This window comes from Chrysemys picta, chromosome 2 (assembly GCF_011386835.1).
Source record: "Chrysemys picta bellii isolate R12L10 chromosome 2, ASM1138683v2, whole genome shotgun sequence".
Lineage (NCBI taxonomy): Eukaryota > Metazoa > Chordata > Testudines > Emydidae > Chrysemys > Chrysemys picta.
This window is the reverse complement of record NC_088792.1, coordinates 89,110,964-89,124,375: the sequence shown is the minus strand read 5'-3', so window position 1 is coordinate 89,124,375 and position 13,412 is coordinate 89,110,964. Positions and strand designations below refer to the sequence as shown.

Below are 13,412 nucleotides of genomic sequence, written 5' to 3'. Positions count from 1 at the left end.
CTTTTTTTCTCTGAACACCTAATAAAGTGTGACAAGCCTGTCGGCGGTCACCTTAAAGAGATTGGGAGTAGGCTGGATGACCCCAGAGCTCTTTTCCATCTCTCATGTCTATGCTATTGACTTTTATCTTAAAGGAGTTGTGGGTCAAAGCCTTGGCAGAGAAGTTGATTTTCCATTAAAAAAAAAAAAAAACACCACCACAAAATTCACAGGAATTTTTATCAAACCATTTGCATTTCTGGAGCTAGATAGGAATAGACAGACAGACAGCGCGCTTTATCCTACATGACACAATTACGATTGTGTACCCTGTGGCAAAACAATCCCTCCTACCAAAGTTAATACTTGTCTGAGACACAGCATGCGGGAGGTTTGCACTGGAGAAACAGACAATCAATGATTTTTACAGAAGCTCTGTTTATTCATTAGGAACACAAAGAACCTCACACCAGCACAAATAAATCAACCAAGATCAGTCTCACTCTGTCTCCCCCATCCTTAATATGGTTTAATTAGGAGTGGCATGACACAGTAGGAAAAGAGACCGGTTCACTGTGAGACCTGCTACTCACTCTCTTACAGTGTAACGGCCCCCCTTCCAACTGCCCATCGCTTCAGGGAGCTAACATCCAAGTGGGTGCCACACAGACACTAGAGCACCTCATTGCCTGCTGTTTTCATGAACACTAACCTCAAAAGGAGGAAAATAGTGGAATATTACCAAGGTAAAGACTGCCTTTTATCTGGCTGGCGCCACATCACAGATACAGCTTCAGCTTTGCAGAGCAGAATGCCCCCAAAATGTTTCCATTACTGGTTTCTTGTTTTTAAAATGTTTAGGGACCACATACAATGACGGCAATAAAATGTAACTCTTGGCTTTCAAATGAAGCATGAATGATCACAGTAATTTGCCACTTGTCTTACTTCTGATCCAAGATGTAACGTATTAATGCAGGAAGAACCACGCTGTGGGATGCATACTAGATGACAGCACTGAAGCATGCTTTCCTTTCTTGGATGGTATGGCTTTCCAAGCAAAATTGTTTTTTGACTCTTTCAACTTACTTAAATGGCCAATTTCCAACGCTAGCTTTTCAAGCCCAAAATTAAAGTACGATCAATAGGTTCATCAGTAAATGCAACACAAACCGCTGAAGAAATGAGTAACAGATGCAAATACCTGCTTGCTGTGCAGTCTGGGGTATTTGTTGACTCCGCTGTGCATTGTACTGAACTGAGGCAATGGGTCTATACTGCTGAGTTGCTGAGGTAGGGTATTGACCAGATGGGTAGTAATACACTGGCATCTGTGGAAAGCAAAAACACTGACTTAGTACTTATGACAGAAACTGAAGACATACAGAAAAAAGTCAGGTGAAGTAGTTTAGTTTTACGGTAATCAAAAGAAAAGATTTGCATAGTACATTTTCAAGCACTGTCACTTAGTTCCAATTTTCTCTTGCAATGTGATTATCGATGTCTTAAGGATTAAACAATGTTAGTGTGTAAGTTGAAAAACCCTAAATGAAGCAGGAACATGAATACAAATGTTCTTCAAATACTGAATTACTTTGTTCTCAACTAATTTAATGTCACAGAGAGAAGCAGAGAGAAATAGCAGTTATTTTTAAAAATTGTGTAAGCAATGTTACATATAAACAAGAGACCAAAAAGAATATCACAGAAGTACCATATTGCACAAAATGATAATGCTAATATGAATGTATTGTAGACCATATGGAAAACAATTAAATAAACTCTGGGGAATATTAAATGGACAATTGAATGCAGAAATGGCCTGGAGTCAAAATGTGCATGTTGTATGAAAGTGAGATATTTGTATGTATGAAAGAGAGTCGCCATTGTCAGCCTATCCCTCTTTAATGGATAAGTGCTTACCTGCATGAATCTCTCCCTTTAAAGTTTCTAGCACATTTGGCAGGAATATATTATGGATTAAAAATGATTAGCATCCCTCCTCTTGCAAAAGCTTTTAGTAGGTATTGAGTCAGCTAGTGTTGCTAGCTATTGTATGTTACAGAACAAAGTATACTCAACTGCCTCCCCACACATTGGAAAATGCAAGTTTGAGGGCAACTGAACACAGTGACTTTTCTTGCACACTCGTCATCACCATTACAGAGACATCGGAGCTAAACAATTTGCGCTAGCCCTTAGTGAGTTCAATAGCACTCCACATTTGGAGCAATTCTATGATGGTTAGTAAGATAAAATATAAAGTATACAGGGGCACCTCTACAAGATCTTCAAGAGAACTTTTGTTGTTGTTGTTGTTCTTAGACTATTTAAAATGTCTGTCTGTGCTTCTTTATAAACCAATGGAATTATATTGGTTTCCACATTTAGTATTTGGCCTGTTTCAAAAAAGAGACACAAATGCTTTTTATTTTTAATACAACAGGAATTAGTACATGTGGGTCAGATTCTGCCACCTTTATTCATGCTGAGCAGTACCTTAGCTCAGGAGTAGTTCCACCGGAGATAACTGGACTACTCATGGAGTATTGCTCAGTGAGAGTAATGGTAAACAGAATAAGGCCATATATGACAGGTATTTAAAGAGCCAACAGAATCTCTTTAAAAACAGGCTAAAAATCTCAGAGATACAAGGCTCTTTATCACCAGAGAAAAGCTACCAAGTGCAACAGAACTAAGTTACAGAAATATACATACAGTGCCAGGCTGGCACTTGAAAGGGGTCTAATGAAATTTTTTACCCACTACATAATCACCTCAAGATGTGTCATTTTGGCTAATGTTTCTATAGCTCTGTACGAAAACTCTCACAAAAGTTTCCCAGTGGACACTGTTTTACAAAATGGGAATAACTACAGGAAAAAGAGAACAGGAAGGACTACAAGGAGGAAAGTGAGGAGAGGACACAGTTTATGAGGGTGAACCATAGATGGGAAGTGGGGAGAGGACTGAAGGAATTATAAGGAGAAGGGAAACTGAGAATCAGGGAACCTGGACTGGGGGAGGTCTCTGAAGGGAAGAGAACTCCAGGCAAATTGGCAGAATTTAGAGGACCAGATATCAAATCTTTGTTTTTCTTTGAACCCATGTAAATACTGTTGCTTTGTTTTGTCAGGTACAACCAGCCATAATCAAACCATGAATGCTTTAATCTGAACATGTTTTGAGCTATTCCAGCTCTGAATAACGCGGAGTAATGCTAAATTGTAGCCTGCCTTTGAACTGTGCTTTATCTTTGAATACTGCAATATGAGCGATGGGCATAGTGTAAGAACATTTGTCCCCAGATCTAACTGTTTGGAGTTAAAAAATCCCAGTTTTAAATGCATGATCTAATTTTACCCCAGCAGGACAAAGTTAGTGAGGCAAACTCACATGGGTAAAAGAGGCTAAACTCTTAAAACTTTTAAAAATAAATGGCCATCTGAGAACAATATGAGTTACCTCTTGCCATTAATCATTGTATGGAAAGTTCATAGGTAGTAAATTAAAAATGTAGCCCAAACAGTTTAGGTCTGGAACTGAAGTTTTACTTGAGCCTGCTTAGCCCATTCTAAGAACTGCTATAACACTTAGTAGCACTTAACATTTTTAAAAGTACTGTATAGCCATGAACTAACTCATCTGTGTAGCTACAAGGATTTTTTTTTTTAATTCACTGGAACTGAATACATTTGTTATATACTCCATTTACTAGCTTATCAGTACAGCAATCTATCACTTTGAAAAATGTTGTTAGTGGCATGGAGCATTAGATGGAAAATCATTTAATTTGGGGTGATTAATGGTTGAATTTGATAGTAATCATGCATGGATGACTTGCTAAAAATAGACGTTTTTATTATAGAATATAGACATGGGTTAAAGTGGATTTTAGGCTGACAATCAATGATTTATTGATCTTGTCGGACATACTTTAATTTGTCTTCTGTACAGCTCTCCTTCAGCCTACAGACACGATTTCACCCCAAAAGTAATCCAAACCTGATATTTGCCCACTGTGGTATTACTTTAACGAACAGCAGAATTCATAGAATCATAGATACCAAGGAGACCACTTATGTCATCTATCATGAACCTCCTGCACTTTGCAGAATTACTCGCTACCTCAATCCCACAAACATCTTCTTTTACTTGTGCTTGACTACAAATCATTACCATCTCCCAGCTAGTCTACTGAAATGCCCAACTGTACTTGATGTTAACAGCTTTTCTTCTAATCTAAGGCTAGGTCTCCATTATAAACTTTTGCTGGCACAGTTTATTTCATTCAGAGAATTAGTATAAGCTACACTGGCCAAAGCTTTGCCTGAACTTGGAGGGTGTGCCGCTACAGCTCAATAGATTTATAGCTATACAGATAGAACTATATCAGCAAACCCTTTCTAGTGTACACTGGACCTAAATGTTTCCTTCTTCAACTTCAACTCATTGCTTCAATCCTCCTAACATTGTGAAAAAAAACCTTTCTTCATTTATGTTGTTATTCTGAAGCCATGTATAGGCTACCATTTCCTTCCTGAGTTTACTTATTGAATTATTTAATAAATAAAGTATTATTTCTAAACTACGGTATTTAAGCTTAACTCAGTCTCTCCATGTATTTTGTCATCCAACCCTTATGTAACTTTTGTTCTCCAACATATTTTCTTCCTGTCTATCCTAAACTGTGCCAGAGCTGTGCTGAATATTCCAAGAACACTCAGACCAGTGCTATGTAGAATGGCATTATCACTTTGACATATTTCATGTGATCCCCTATATAACCTATAGAGACCTGTGAACAGCAAAGGCTTTTTCTTGTTTTGTTCCTATTTGATTTGCTGTCTATCAGCACCCTAGGGTCCCTCTAAGATGGCTTTCCAGAGAGGTTTTCTCTAGTTTGTTGGTGTGCTGTTTACTTTCTCACTCTAGGTGCAGGACTTTACATTTATTTGAAAATCATTTTGTTCAGCGTACTACACTCTCCTAACCTCTCCTGGTCAATTTACAGTTTGATTCTGTCTGCATGTAGGTTTTCTATTCTAAATGTTATCAACAAATTTGGTTAGAGTTGAATTTACACCTTCCTCAAGAGATTGTTAATGAAGCCTGTTGTAATGTTGTTATCATATTTCATAGTTCTGCTGGGGGGTGGAAAATATAAATTCTCTCTATAGGCATGCGTAACTCCCATCAGCACTAATGGCCAAGGCCGCCGAGAGTGGGTTCGGGCCCCGGTGAACATTTTTTTTCGGGCCCCCCAGCAAGGGCAGACCGACTAAAAATAATGATACTACCAAGAAAGACAAAAACATATGCAACATAGTCGGGCGCCGGGCTCTCTTCCAGACTGCCGGGCCCCAGTAATTTGTACCGGCTTCCCCCCCCCACCCGCCGTCGGCCCTGCTAATGGCAATTACACTTACATAAGAGAATTTACAGGATCTACATTGACCTATGGAGATTTTGGATACACAAATGCCTCCCAGTCACCTGGGTGGCTTCCCTGTGTATTAATTTAGGGACTTATTGTCCTCTATGCTGACTACTCCCATGCTGAGAGCAGGAAAATAAATTTCATGATCTGAGAGTTGTTCTCTCAGGGGCACAGAGTCCCTTGTGTGGAACAATAAGGGAGTATGTCCCCCAAAACTAGTGAACATTCCCAAGCATGAGTCAAGGACCATGTGCATGGAGGCTTTTTGCATCCTTTTTGAGTAAATTTCTTGCCTGCTAGTGGCCCTGGGTCCCCCACCCTTCCACAACACAGGCAAAGAACCAAGTGAAGTTAACACAGACTGACCACCATCAGAGAATCCATGGATGTATAGTGTCTGAAGCATTACTATCCTCCAAGCCCTATGTCCTTCTCATCTGTGGATCCCATTCTCCTAAGAATGATTTGTTTCCATGAGGGATGCTGCTTCTGTTACTATTGCTTTGTTCAGCGCAATTTTTGTATCCCCTCAATCACGCAGGCAGAGGAGACAATTTGCCCTTTAGTCAGTGCAGGAGAGGATGCTGGTGATGTTTTCACTGAGCATGGAGAACTGGTCCTTTATTGGAGTGCTTGGGCCATGAGCATGTCAGAATGGCTGTCAGCATCAGAAGATGGATGAGGTGTATTATTGTGACAGGGCCGTAACCAGGGGGGGCAAGCGGGGCAGCTGCCCAGGATGCAAAACCGGAGGGGTTGGGTGGGGTGGGGCAAAAAATGGGGAGGAAAAATGACGAAAAAACAGTATGGGACGCAAATATACTTGCTCGTCCCAGGCACAGAAAATGCCTAGTTACGGCTATGGAAAGCAAAGTAAAATAGGAATTTGCCAGTGAAATGGAGAAAAGCAAAGTCAGATCACTGTACTTAGTTTCCACTAGTAGGGTGACCAGATGTCCTGATTTTATAGGGACAGTCCTGATATTTGTGGCTTTTTCTTATATAGACGCCTATTACCCCCCACCCCCTGTCCCGATTTTTCATGCTTGCTATCTGGTCACCCTATCCACTAGTGAACTTATTTCTCACAGGATGATGCCGAAGACCACAGAGGACAGGCTAGACAATGACAGATCATTATGTTTATGTTACTGAATAACGAATCTGTTAATCAGATTTAGAATACGCAATGGTGGAAGAGGAAGCAGAAGAAGACAAAGGGCTCACCCTCCCTCCCCCCTTAGATGTATCATTTTAAAATCTGTCGGTTCCTCTTTTGATGAAGAATGGGAAAGGAAGCCTTGAAAATAGCAATAAAGCCAGCATTAATTAAACTTTAATATATAAATGTAAGATATCTTTAGGCTTGCAGGCTTGGACAACTTTTTCTTTCTTCTTCTTTCTCGCTGGACCTGCTCCCAAATTTTCAATGCTCTGCTTTATTCAAGTGGCATGATAGATTCATAGATTCATAGATTCTAGGACTGGAAGGGACCTCGAGAGGTCATCGAGTCCAGTCCCCTGCCCGCATGGCAGGACCAAATATTGTCTAGACCATCCCTGATAGACATTTATCTAACCTACTCTTAAATATCTCCAGAGATGGAGATTCCACAACCTCCCTAGGCAATTTATTCCAGTGTTTAACCACCCTGACAGTTAGGAACTTTTTCCTAATGTCCAACCTACACCTCCCTTGCTGCAGTTTAAACCCATTGCTTCTGGTTCTATCCTTAGAGGCTAAGGTGAACAAGTTTTCTCCCTCCTCCTTATGACACCCTTTTAAATACCTGAAAACTGCTATCATGTCCCCCCTCAGTCTTCTCTTTTCCAAACTAAACAAACCCAATTCTTTCAGCCTTCCTTCATAGGTCATGTTCTCAAGACCTTTAATCATTCTTGTTGCTCTTCTCTGGACCCTTTCCAATTTCTCCACATCTTTTTTAAAATGCGGTGCCCAGAACTATACTCCAGCTGAGGCCTAACCAGAGCAGAGTAGAGCGGAAGGATGACTTCTCGTGTCTTGCTCACAACACTCCTGTTAATACATCCCAGAATCATGTTTTCTTTTTTTGCAACAGCAAAAAATAGATACTAGTAGATACCAGAGGCAAAGTACTAGAAACCTCATTGCCACTACATTTACAGGAACTAATTAGTCATTTAGACTGAAGCCTCTGTTATATTGGTATAAATTTGTCAGCAACTTCTATGATATAGAAGTGCTTTTACATTGATTGCATTACATTGATTATTGCATTATAACATTTTGCATGCATAAGCATCTTAACTGGTTTATTTAGTCTCTCTGCTTCTCCTCCTACAGAGAACAACAGCTTTCACCCTGGATCAGTTATTCAGATTTCAAGGCCTACTTGAAACAGCTACATAGCAATGACAATAGTAGCTAGGAAGATGCTGATTTTATAGGGTAGGTCTTTGTGACACGGAGCATATGGGTGATGGTTTGTCCCAGTTTGCTTCCCTACTTTATCAAAGCAACATCTTCCTAGCCATTAATGCCACTGCTATATAGCTATGTTTCAGAACAATCTACTATATCTGCAGTCTACGGACCACTCAGTCCATTCCACATCTCCAGTTTGTTACTCATCCTGGGATGCACAAATAGGGGAATCTCAAATGGGAGCTGAGTTGGTTATTTTACCTCTGTATTTGGCACTGCTGGAATACTATGTCCAGTGCTCGTGCCCACAATTCAAGGAGGATGTTGATAAACTGGAGAAGGTTCAGAGAAGAGCCACAAGAATGATTAAAGAATTAGAAAACATGCCTTATAGTGATGAGCTAAACAGATGGAGCTCTTTGAGTCTAACAGAGAGAATGTTAAGGGGTGACTTGATCACAGTCTGTAAGTATCTTCATGGGGAACAAATATTTAATAACAGGCTCTTCAATCTAGCAGACAAAGGTATAACACAATTCAGTGGCTAGAAGTTGAAGCTAGATAACTTCAGACTGGTAATAAAGGGTAAATTTTTAATGGTAAGAGTAATTAACCATTGGAACAATTTACCAAGGGTTATGGTGAATTCTCCATCACTGGCAATTTTTAAATCAAGATTGGAGGTTTTCCAAAAAGATCTGTTCGAGGAATTGTTTTGGGGAAGTTCTATGGCCTGGGTTATACAGGGGGTCTGACTAGATGATCACAGAGGTCCCTTCTGGCCTTGGAATCTATGAATCCAGGGGAATCCCAGCCCCGTACTGGGATGCTACTCTCTAATGCAACTATCTCCATGTATATTAAAGTTTAATTACAGTAGAAGAGGGCCTTTGCATAAGAGCTCCACACCCCATCAGCAGTTCTGTGGGTTCCAGCTAAGGAACCTGCTCTATGTTGCCATCCTTGCAGCTCTACCCATCCTCTGAATCAGTTGGACCAATACAAGGCTTTCATACATGATGCTTAGATACCAATGTGACAAGTGATTAAAAATGCCATGGTACGACAGTGGGGAAGAGCTGTGAAGCACATTGAAAACAAGGACAAGTTTGAAGTTCACGCAGAGGAAAAGGAAGTCAGTAGAAGGATTCAAAGGGGCATGCCATGATTGGAACAGGTAAGGAACACACATCCATACATTGGTTAACTTTTGGTTCATACTTTGAAGGTTATCTTCAAAACCAGGACAGCAAGAAATTTGCATTATTCTTCAAAATGACAGCTTAGCTACACGAACACAATTGAGCAGCAACTTCAGAACAGATGATTGAGTGGCTGCATAATATGAGAGGCCTCGCATGGATATTTATATATATTAATTGTGACACTATTTAAAATGCATTTTATGGTACATATATTTTAAATTAAAACATGGTCAGTTAGGTAATTTGTTTAAAAATATGTATTGATGACATGTACACACTATACTGTATAACAGATGATATGAAACATGCAATGCAATTGATATATGGAATATATTTTCCATCTGGGTACACAGGACACTTTTTTGTTTTATTCTATCACTAATTATAGTGTATAATAATACAGAAGAACGGTACCTCTTAAAGGTTGCTAACCATATCGAGGCTACCTTGGACCCAGATCCAATCCAACCAAGGGCACCCCCTGCAAAATTACCCAGTTACCTACAATATCCTTTCAAAAGACAAAGATGTTCAGTCTGATAATGAACATCTACTTTTGATTTGAGAATTTCCCATACAGTGAAGAAATCATGAAAAATTATAGTACAGAAACATATGGAGTTATACTTTTCTTTATTCCTGCAGTTCAGTGCTACTGAAACCTCATTTTTGAGAAAACCTTTTCAAAAAGTCTTTAATTAAATATTAGAGCTGAGCAAAACTGGCGTAATTTGTTTTTGTAAAAATGACCACCAATTTGTCATTTGTTATTTTCTCCACAAAATATCAAGTTTTTTGTATATCAGACAAATGAAAAGTCTTCACAATTAACCTTGTGCAGACTCTAAAAGCCACTGTCCCACAAAAATTCACAGTTGTGAATTTTTAAGAAGTTGCTGCTGCTGGTGGTGGTGGCTGGTATCTGTCCTCTCTCCTGCCCAAATCCCATGGATTAGAGAAATGAACACAGTATTGGGAAGCAGGAGGCTCTTAGTTCCCATCTTCACCACTTAACAATTCTTTGAAAATCTGAACTAAAGGAGGATCCCTAGTTCTGGGCCCCATGCTGGGAGAGGACTCACAGATCCACAATATTTGGAGCCAAATGTCCAACGTCTAAGGTCCACCATGGTGACTGGAGACCCAGATATGACAGGCAGGAAAGCCACAGTTGAATGGGTAATTTTGCAGGGGGGCCCCTTGGTTGGACTGGATCTGGGTCCAAGGTAGTCTTAATCCGTTATTGATATTTTGCACCAATAAAACATTCTACTAACATTATTTAATTGTCTCACAACACCCCTCTGAAATAAGCACCAGTACCCCCTGCTTATAGACATGGAAACTGAGGCTCAGAAGTTAAGTGATATGTACAACATCACACTGTAAGCCAGTGTCAGAAGCACAATTAGACCTCTGGTTTCTTGACACAAAATCCCTATGGCTAATCTATTAGAACACAATGCCTCCCCCTACCAGCCCTAGAAATGTTGGTAATGTTGTTTTCCATACATGAAATCCAAAAATATACAGGATTATAATATCCCAGCCACAGGTAGGCAAGTACCTGTAGGTAAGTAGTATTATCCCCATTTTACAGATTTGGAAATTTAAGATCAGAAAGATTAAGTGACTTGACAAGGCACACTCAGTGGTACAGCAGCATCAGCACGGCCCATTGAGCCAGGGGACCATGTTCTAATCCTAACACTGGCTCACTGCAATAGCCATGAAACATCTCTTAGCTTCTCTAAACCTCAGTTTGTAAAACAGAGGTCACTCATATTTATCTAGTTCACTAGGAGCGTTCTGAAGTTTGGTTAAATAATACTTGAAAATGTTATAGAACACACAGTATTAAGAAAAGCTAGTGACAGATGTGGGAACGGAACCCAGGACAGCTTGTAAGATTTTCGCTTTCTTCTTATTCATGTAGATAATGTAGTTTGGGTAGAGGAAAAGGGGATATTACAACTTCTTCTGTCCCCGCCCCCTCCAAATTCACACCTGTAAATTTTTGACATTTGGCAAATCGCTACATAGTGAAAAATATTTCTTATAATATTTTATATAATAAAATAAATTCATAACACTGCCCTTTTGTGGAATTTTTACAATTTGACAAATAGGCAAATTCCACATGTAAAGAGCAAGCTTTTCTGCTAAATATTTTATCTCTATTAAATATTTTGCAAGCTCTTTACTCAGGAAATTACATATATGGGGCAAATAGCTGCACAATATTTAGACTTAGAAATATCATGTGCCACTGTATGTTCTGTGGCATGAACAGCCCTTACTCTTCTAATTTTCTGTACTAATATTAACTCCCAAGGCTGTTAAAAGTACCTTAGTAGCCCACATTCTTTGTTATTACAACAGTGCAGAGACATACCAACAACTGCAGTTGTATTATCAATAAGGAATAACGAACAGAAATAACACCATGGGTTAAATTCATTTTATGCTAAAGTGTTTGATGGGATTTTTTTTTAAACAAATATTTTTCTAGAGGATAAAATAACTCCCCCTTCCCCCCCAACTAATAACATTTTATCATTTTAAGCTGCATGTTAAATGCAGTTTTCTATAATTAAGTTGGAAATTTGACTTTTTAAAATGTATACCTTGAAAATGGGCCAGAAAATCATCGGTGCATTTTACTTCTTGACAGTAATCACTTTCTGTGTTCTGCAAGGATACCCAGGAGACATCCATGGATGTTTGGTGGCGAACAGTAAAACATAATCAGTCTTCAGGAAGACAGTAAAAATTACTGATCTGTGGTGTCTTACATGTTCAAGTCAATTAAATATGATGAATGGCTACCTCTGCTAGCATGCATGTGGCTCACAGGAGAAAAGGGACTCTGAATGTTTGTTCACCCTCCTTCTTTATATTAATGTACAGATACATCCTGGAACACAGATGAATGCTCAGAAAATGATGGTGGGGGAAGGGAGGAGTTGTTGGAATCAATGAAACAACAGAAATGATGGAAACTTCCCACTGCCAAAACAGTCTGCTCCACAGTAGCTGTGAATTCCTTGAAAAGATATTCTCCAGTTACCCCCAAGTCTATGCTGTATGTTCCATTTATGATGCTATACAGAGATCCCAGAGTTTGGAGCTATGTGCTAAACTCACAATAAAGAGGTAAAAATTCTACTTACCTGAGCAGGTGGTGGTTGCTGTACGTAGCCCTGGGGTGGTGGTGGAGGCTGCAGTACTTGTTGGGATACTGGTGGACCTGAACCTGTAAAACTTCCTGGGGGAAGCTGCTGACTTGGGGATGCCATGACATAACCTGTCTGCTGGCCAGATGGCTGTATAATAGGTGATGGGTAGACAGGACCAGAAGGCGACTCAGGGTTGTCTCCTGATGACTGACGACTTAAGCTCATCTGGCTAAATTGTGTTGTCATGTCATCTCGCTGTGGGGCAAAAGTCAGCTGAAAATTATCAACATGATTTTTGCAGTAGACATTTAAAAAACAAAAAGCCAGGTTCTAAGAATAGCATGAGAAGCAGGTGAAAATAAATTCATGCACCACCAAACGAGTCAGGGTAACCAACAAATAGATAGAAAATAAATAGAAAATAAAAATAAAACACTGAAAACGGCTTGAAAAATGCTTCCAGACTGTAAGGTAAATTACACCACATGGGGAAACAGCAGCTCCTCATTGGTTGGAATTCTTTGATCCTACCCATATTCTAAAAACTAGTGAACTCTAAAGCTTTCAAAGGGACACATTTTGAACTGAAAGGACCTAAGCACTACTTTGTAAGTATGGGTTCCCCTCAAAAACACAGAATTCCTTAACCAAGGGTACTCTAATAACTAGAGTTGGGATTTTGTAAGTATCCCAAGGGAAATTCAATGTGATTGAGGCACCCTTGATTCCTTTGAATATCCCAATCCATACATTTTAATATAATATTAGGCAAAAATTTGTAATCTGGAGACTGAGCAGTTTGCAGCTCTCAACTGCTAGTTAAAGACTTTTTATGCAGTTGGTGTTAATAAACATGTAATATAGTAGTCTTAGGGCCACCATCTAGCTAGGGCAGGGACCAACATACCAAACAGGCATATATCCCCTAATTAAGTCAATGACAATGCTTCCCTTGTGTTCAGTGGAGCCAGATTATACCCTTAATGTGTATAATGGTGTAAAATAGCATCAGGCCCTGACCTTATAAAAGGATCCATGTGAGTGGAGCTCTGTGCCTGAGCAGAATCCTATTTCCTTCAGTAGGACTCTGTGAGGGTTTAGAGTGAAATTCTAAAAGGGTATTTAAATGTCTAAGCCCCAGTGAAATCAATGGGAGTTAGGAGCCTAACTTTAAAAATCTGGCCCTAAGGGCTTTGCCTACA

The 13,412-nt window shown here is 39.5% G+C and overlaps 1 protein-coding gene across 27 annotated transcripts in view; it reads right to left on the bottom strand.

Moving 5' to 3' along the window:
- Positions 1 to 13,412, bottom strand: part of ARPP21 (cAMP regulated phosphoprotein 21) — a 267,880-nt gene that overhangs the window by 60,996 nt on the left and 193,472 nt on the right. For 15 of the 27 annotated variants that reach the window (XM_065583670.1, XM_065583673.1, XM_005302675.5 and 12 more), the window contains 2 exons: positions 12,205 to 12,465; positions 1,184 to 1,310 (listed from right to left, as the gene is read on the bottom strand). In XM_065583670.1, coding sequence (XP_065439742.1) covers positions 1,184 to 1,310; positions 12,205 to 12,465 — 388 coding nt within the window. Of the gene's footprint in view, positions 1 to 1,183; positions 1,311 to 12,204; positions 12,484 to 13,412 lie in introns of all 27 variants that reach the window. The other 12 variants (XM_065583668.1, XM_042860290.2, XM_005302670.5 and 9 more) reach the window with 1 other exon arrangement.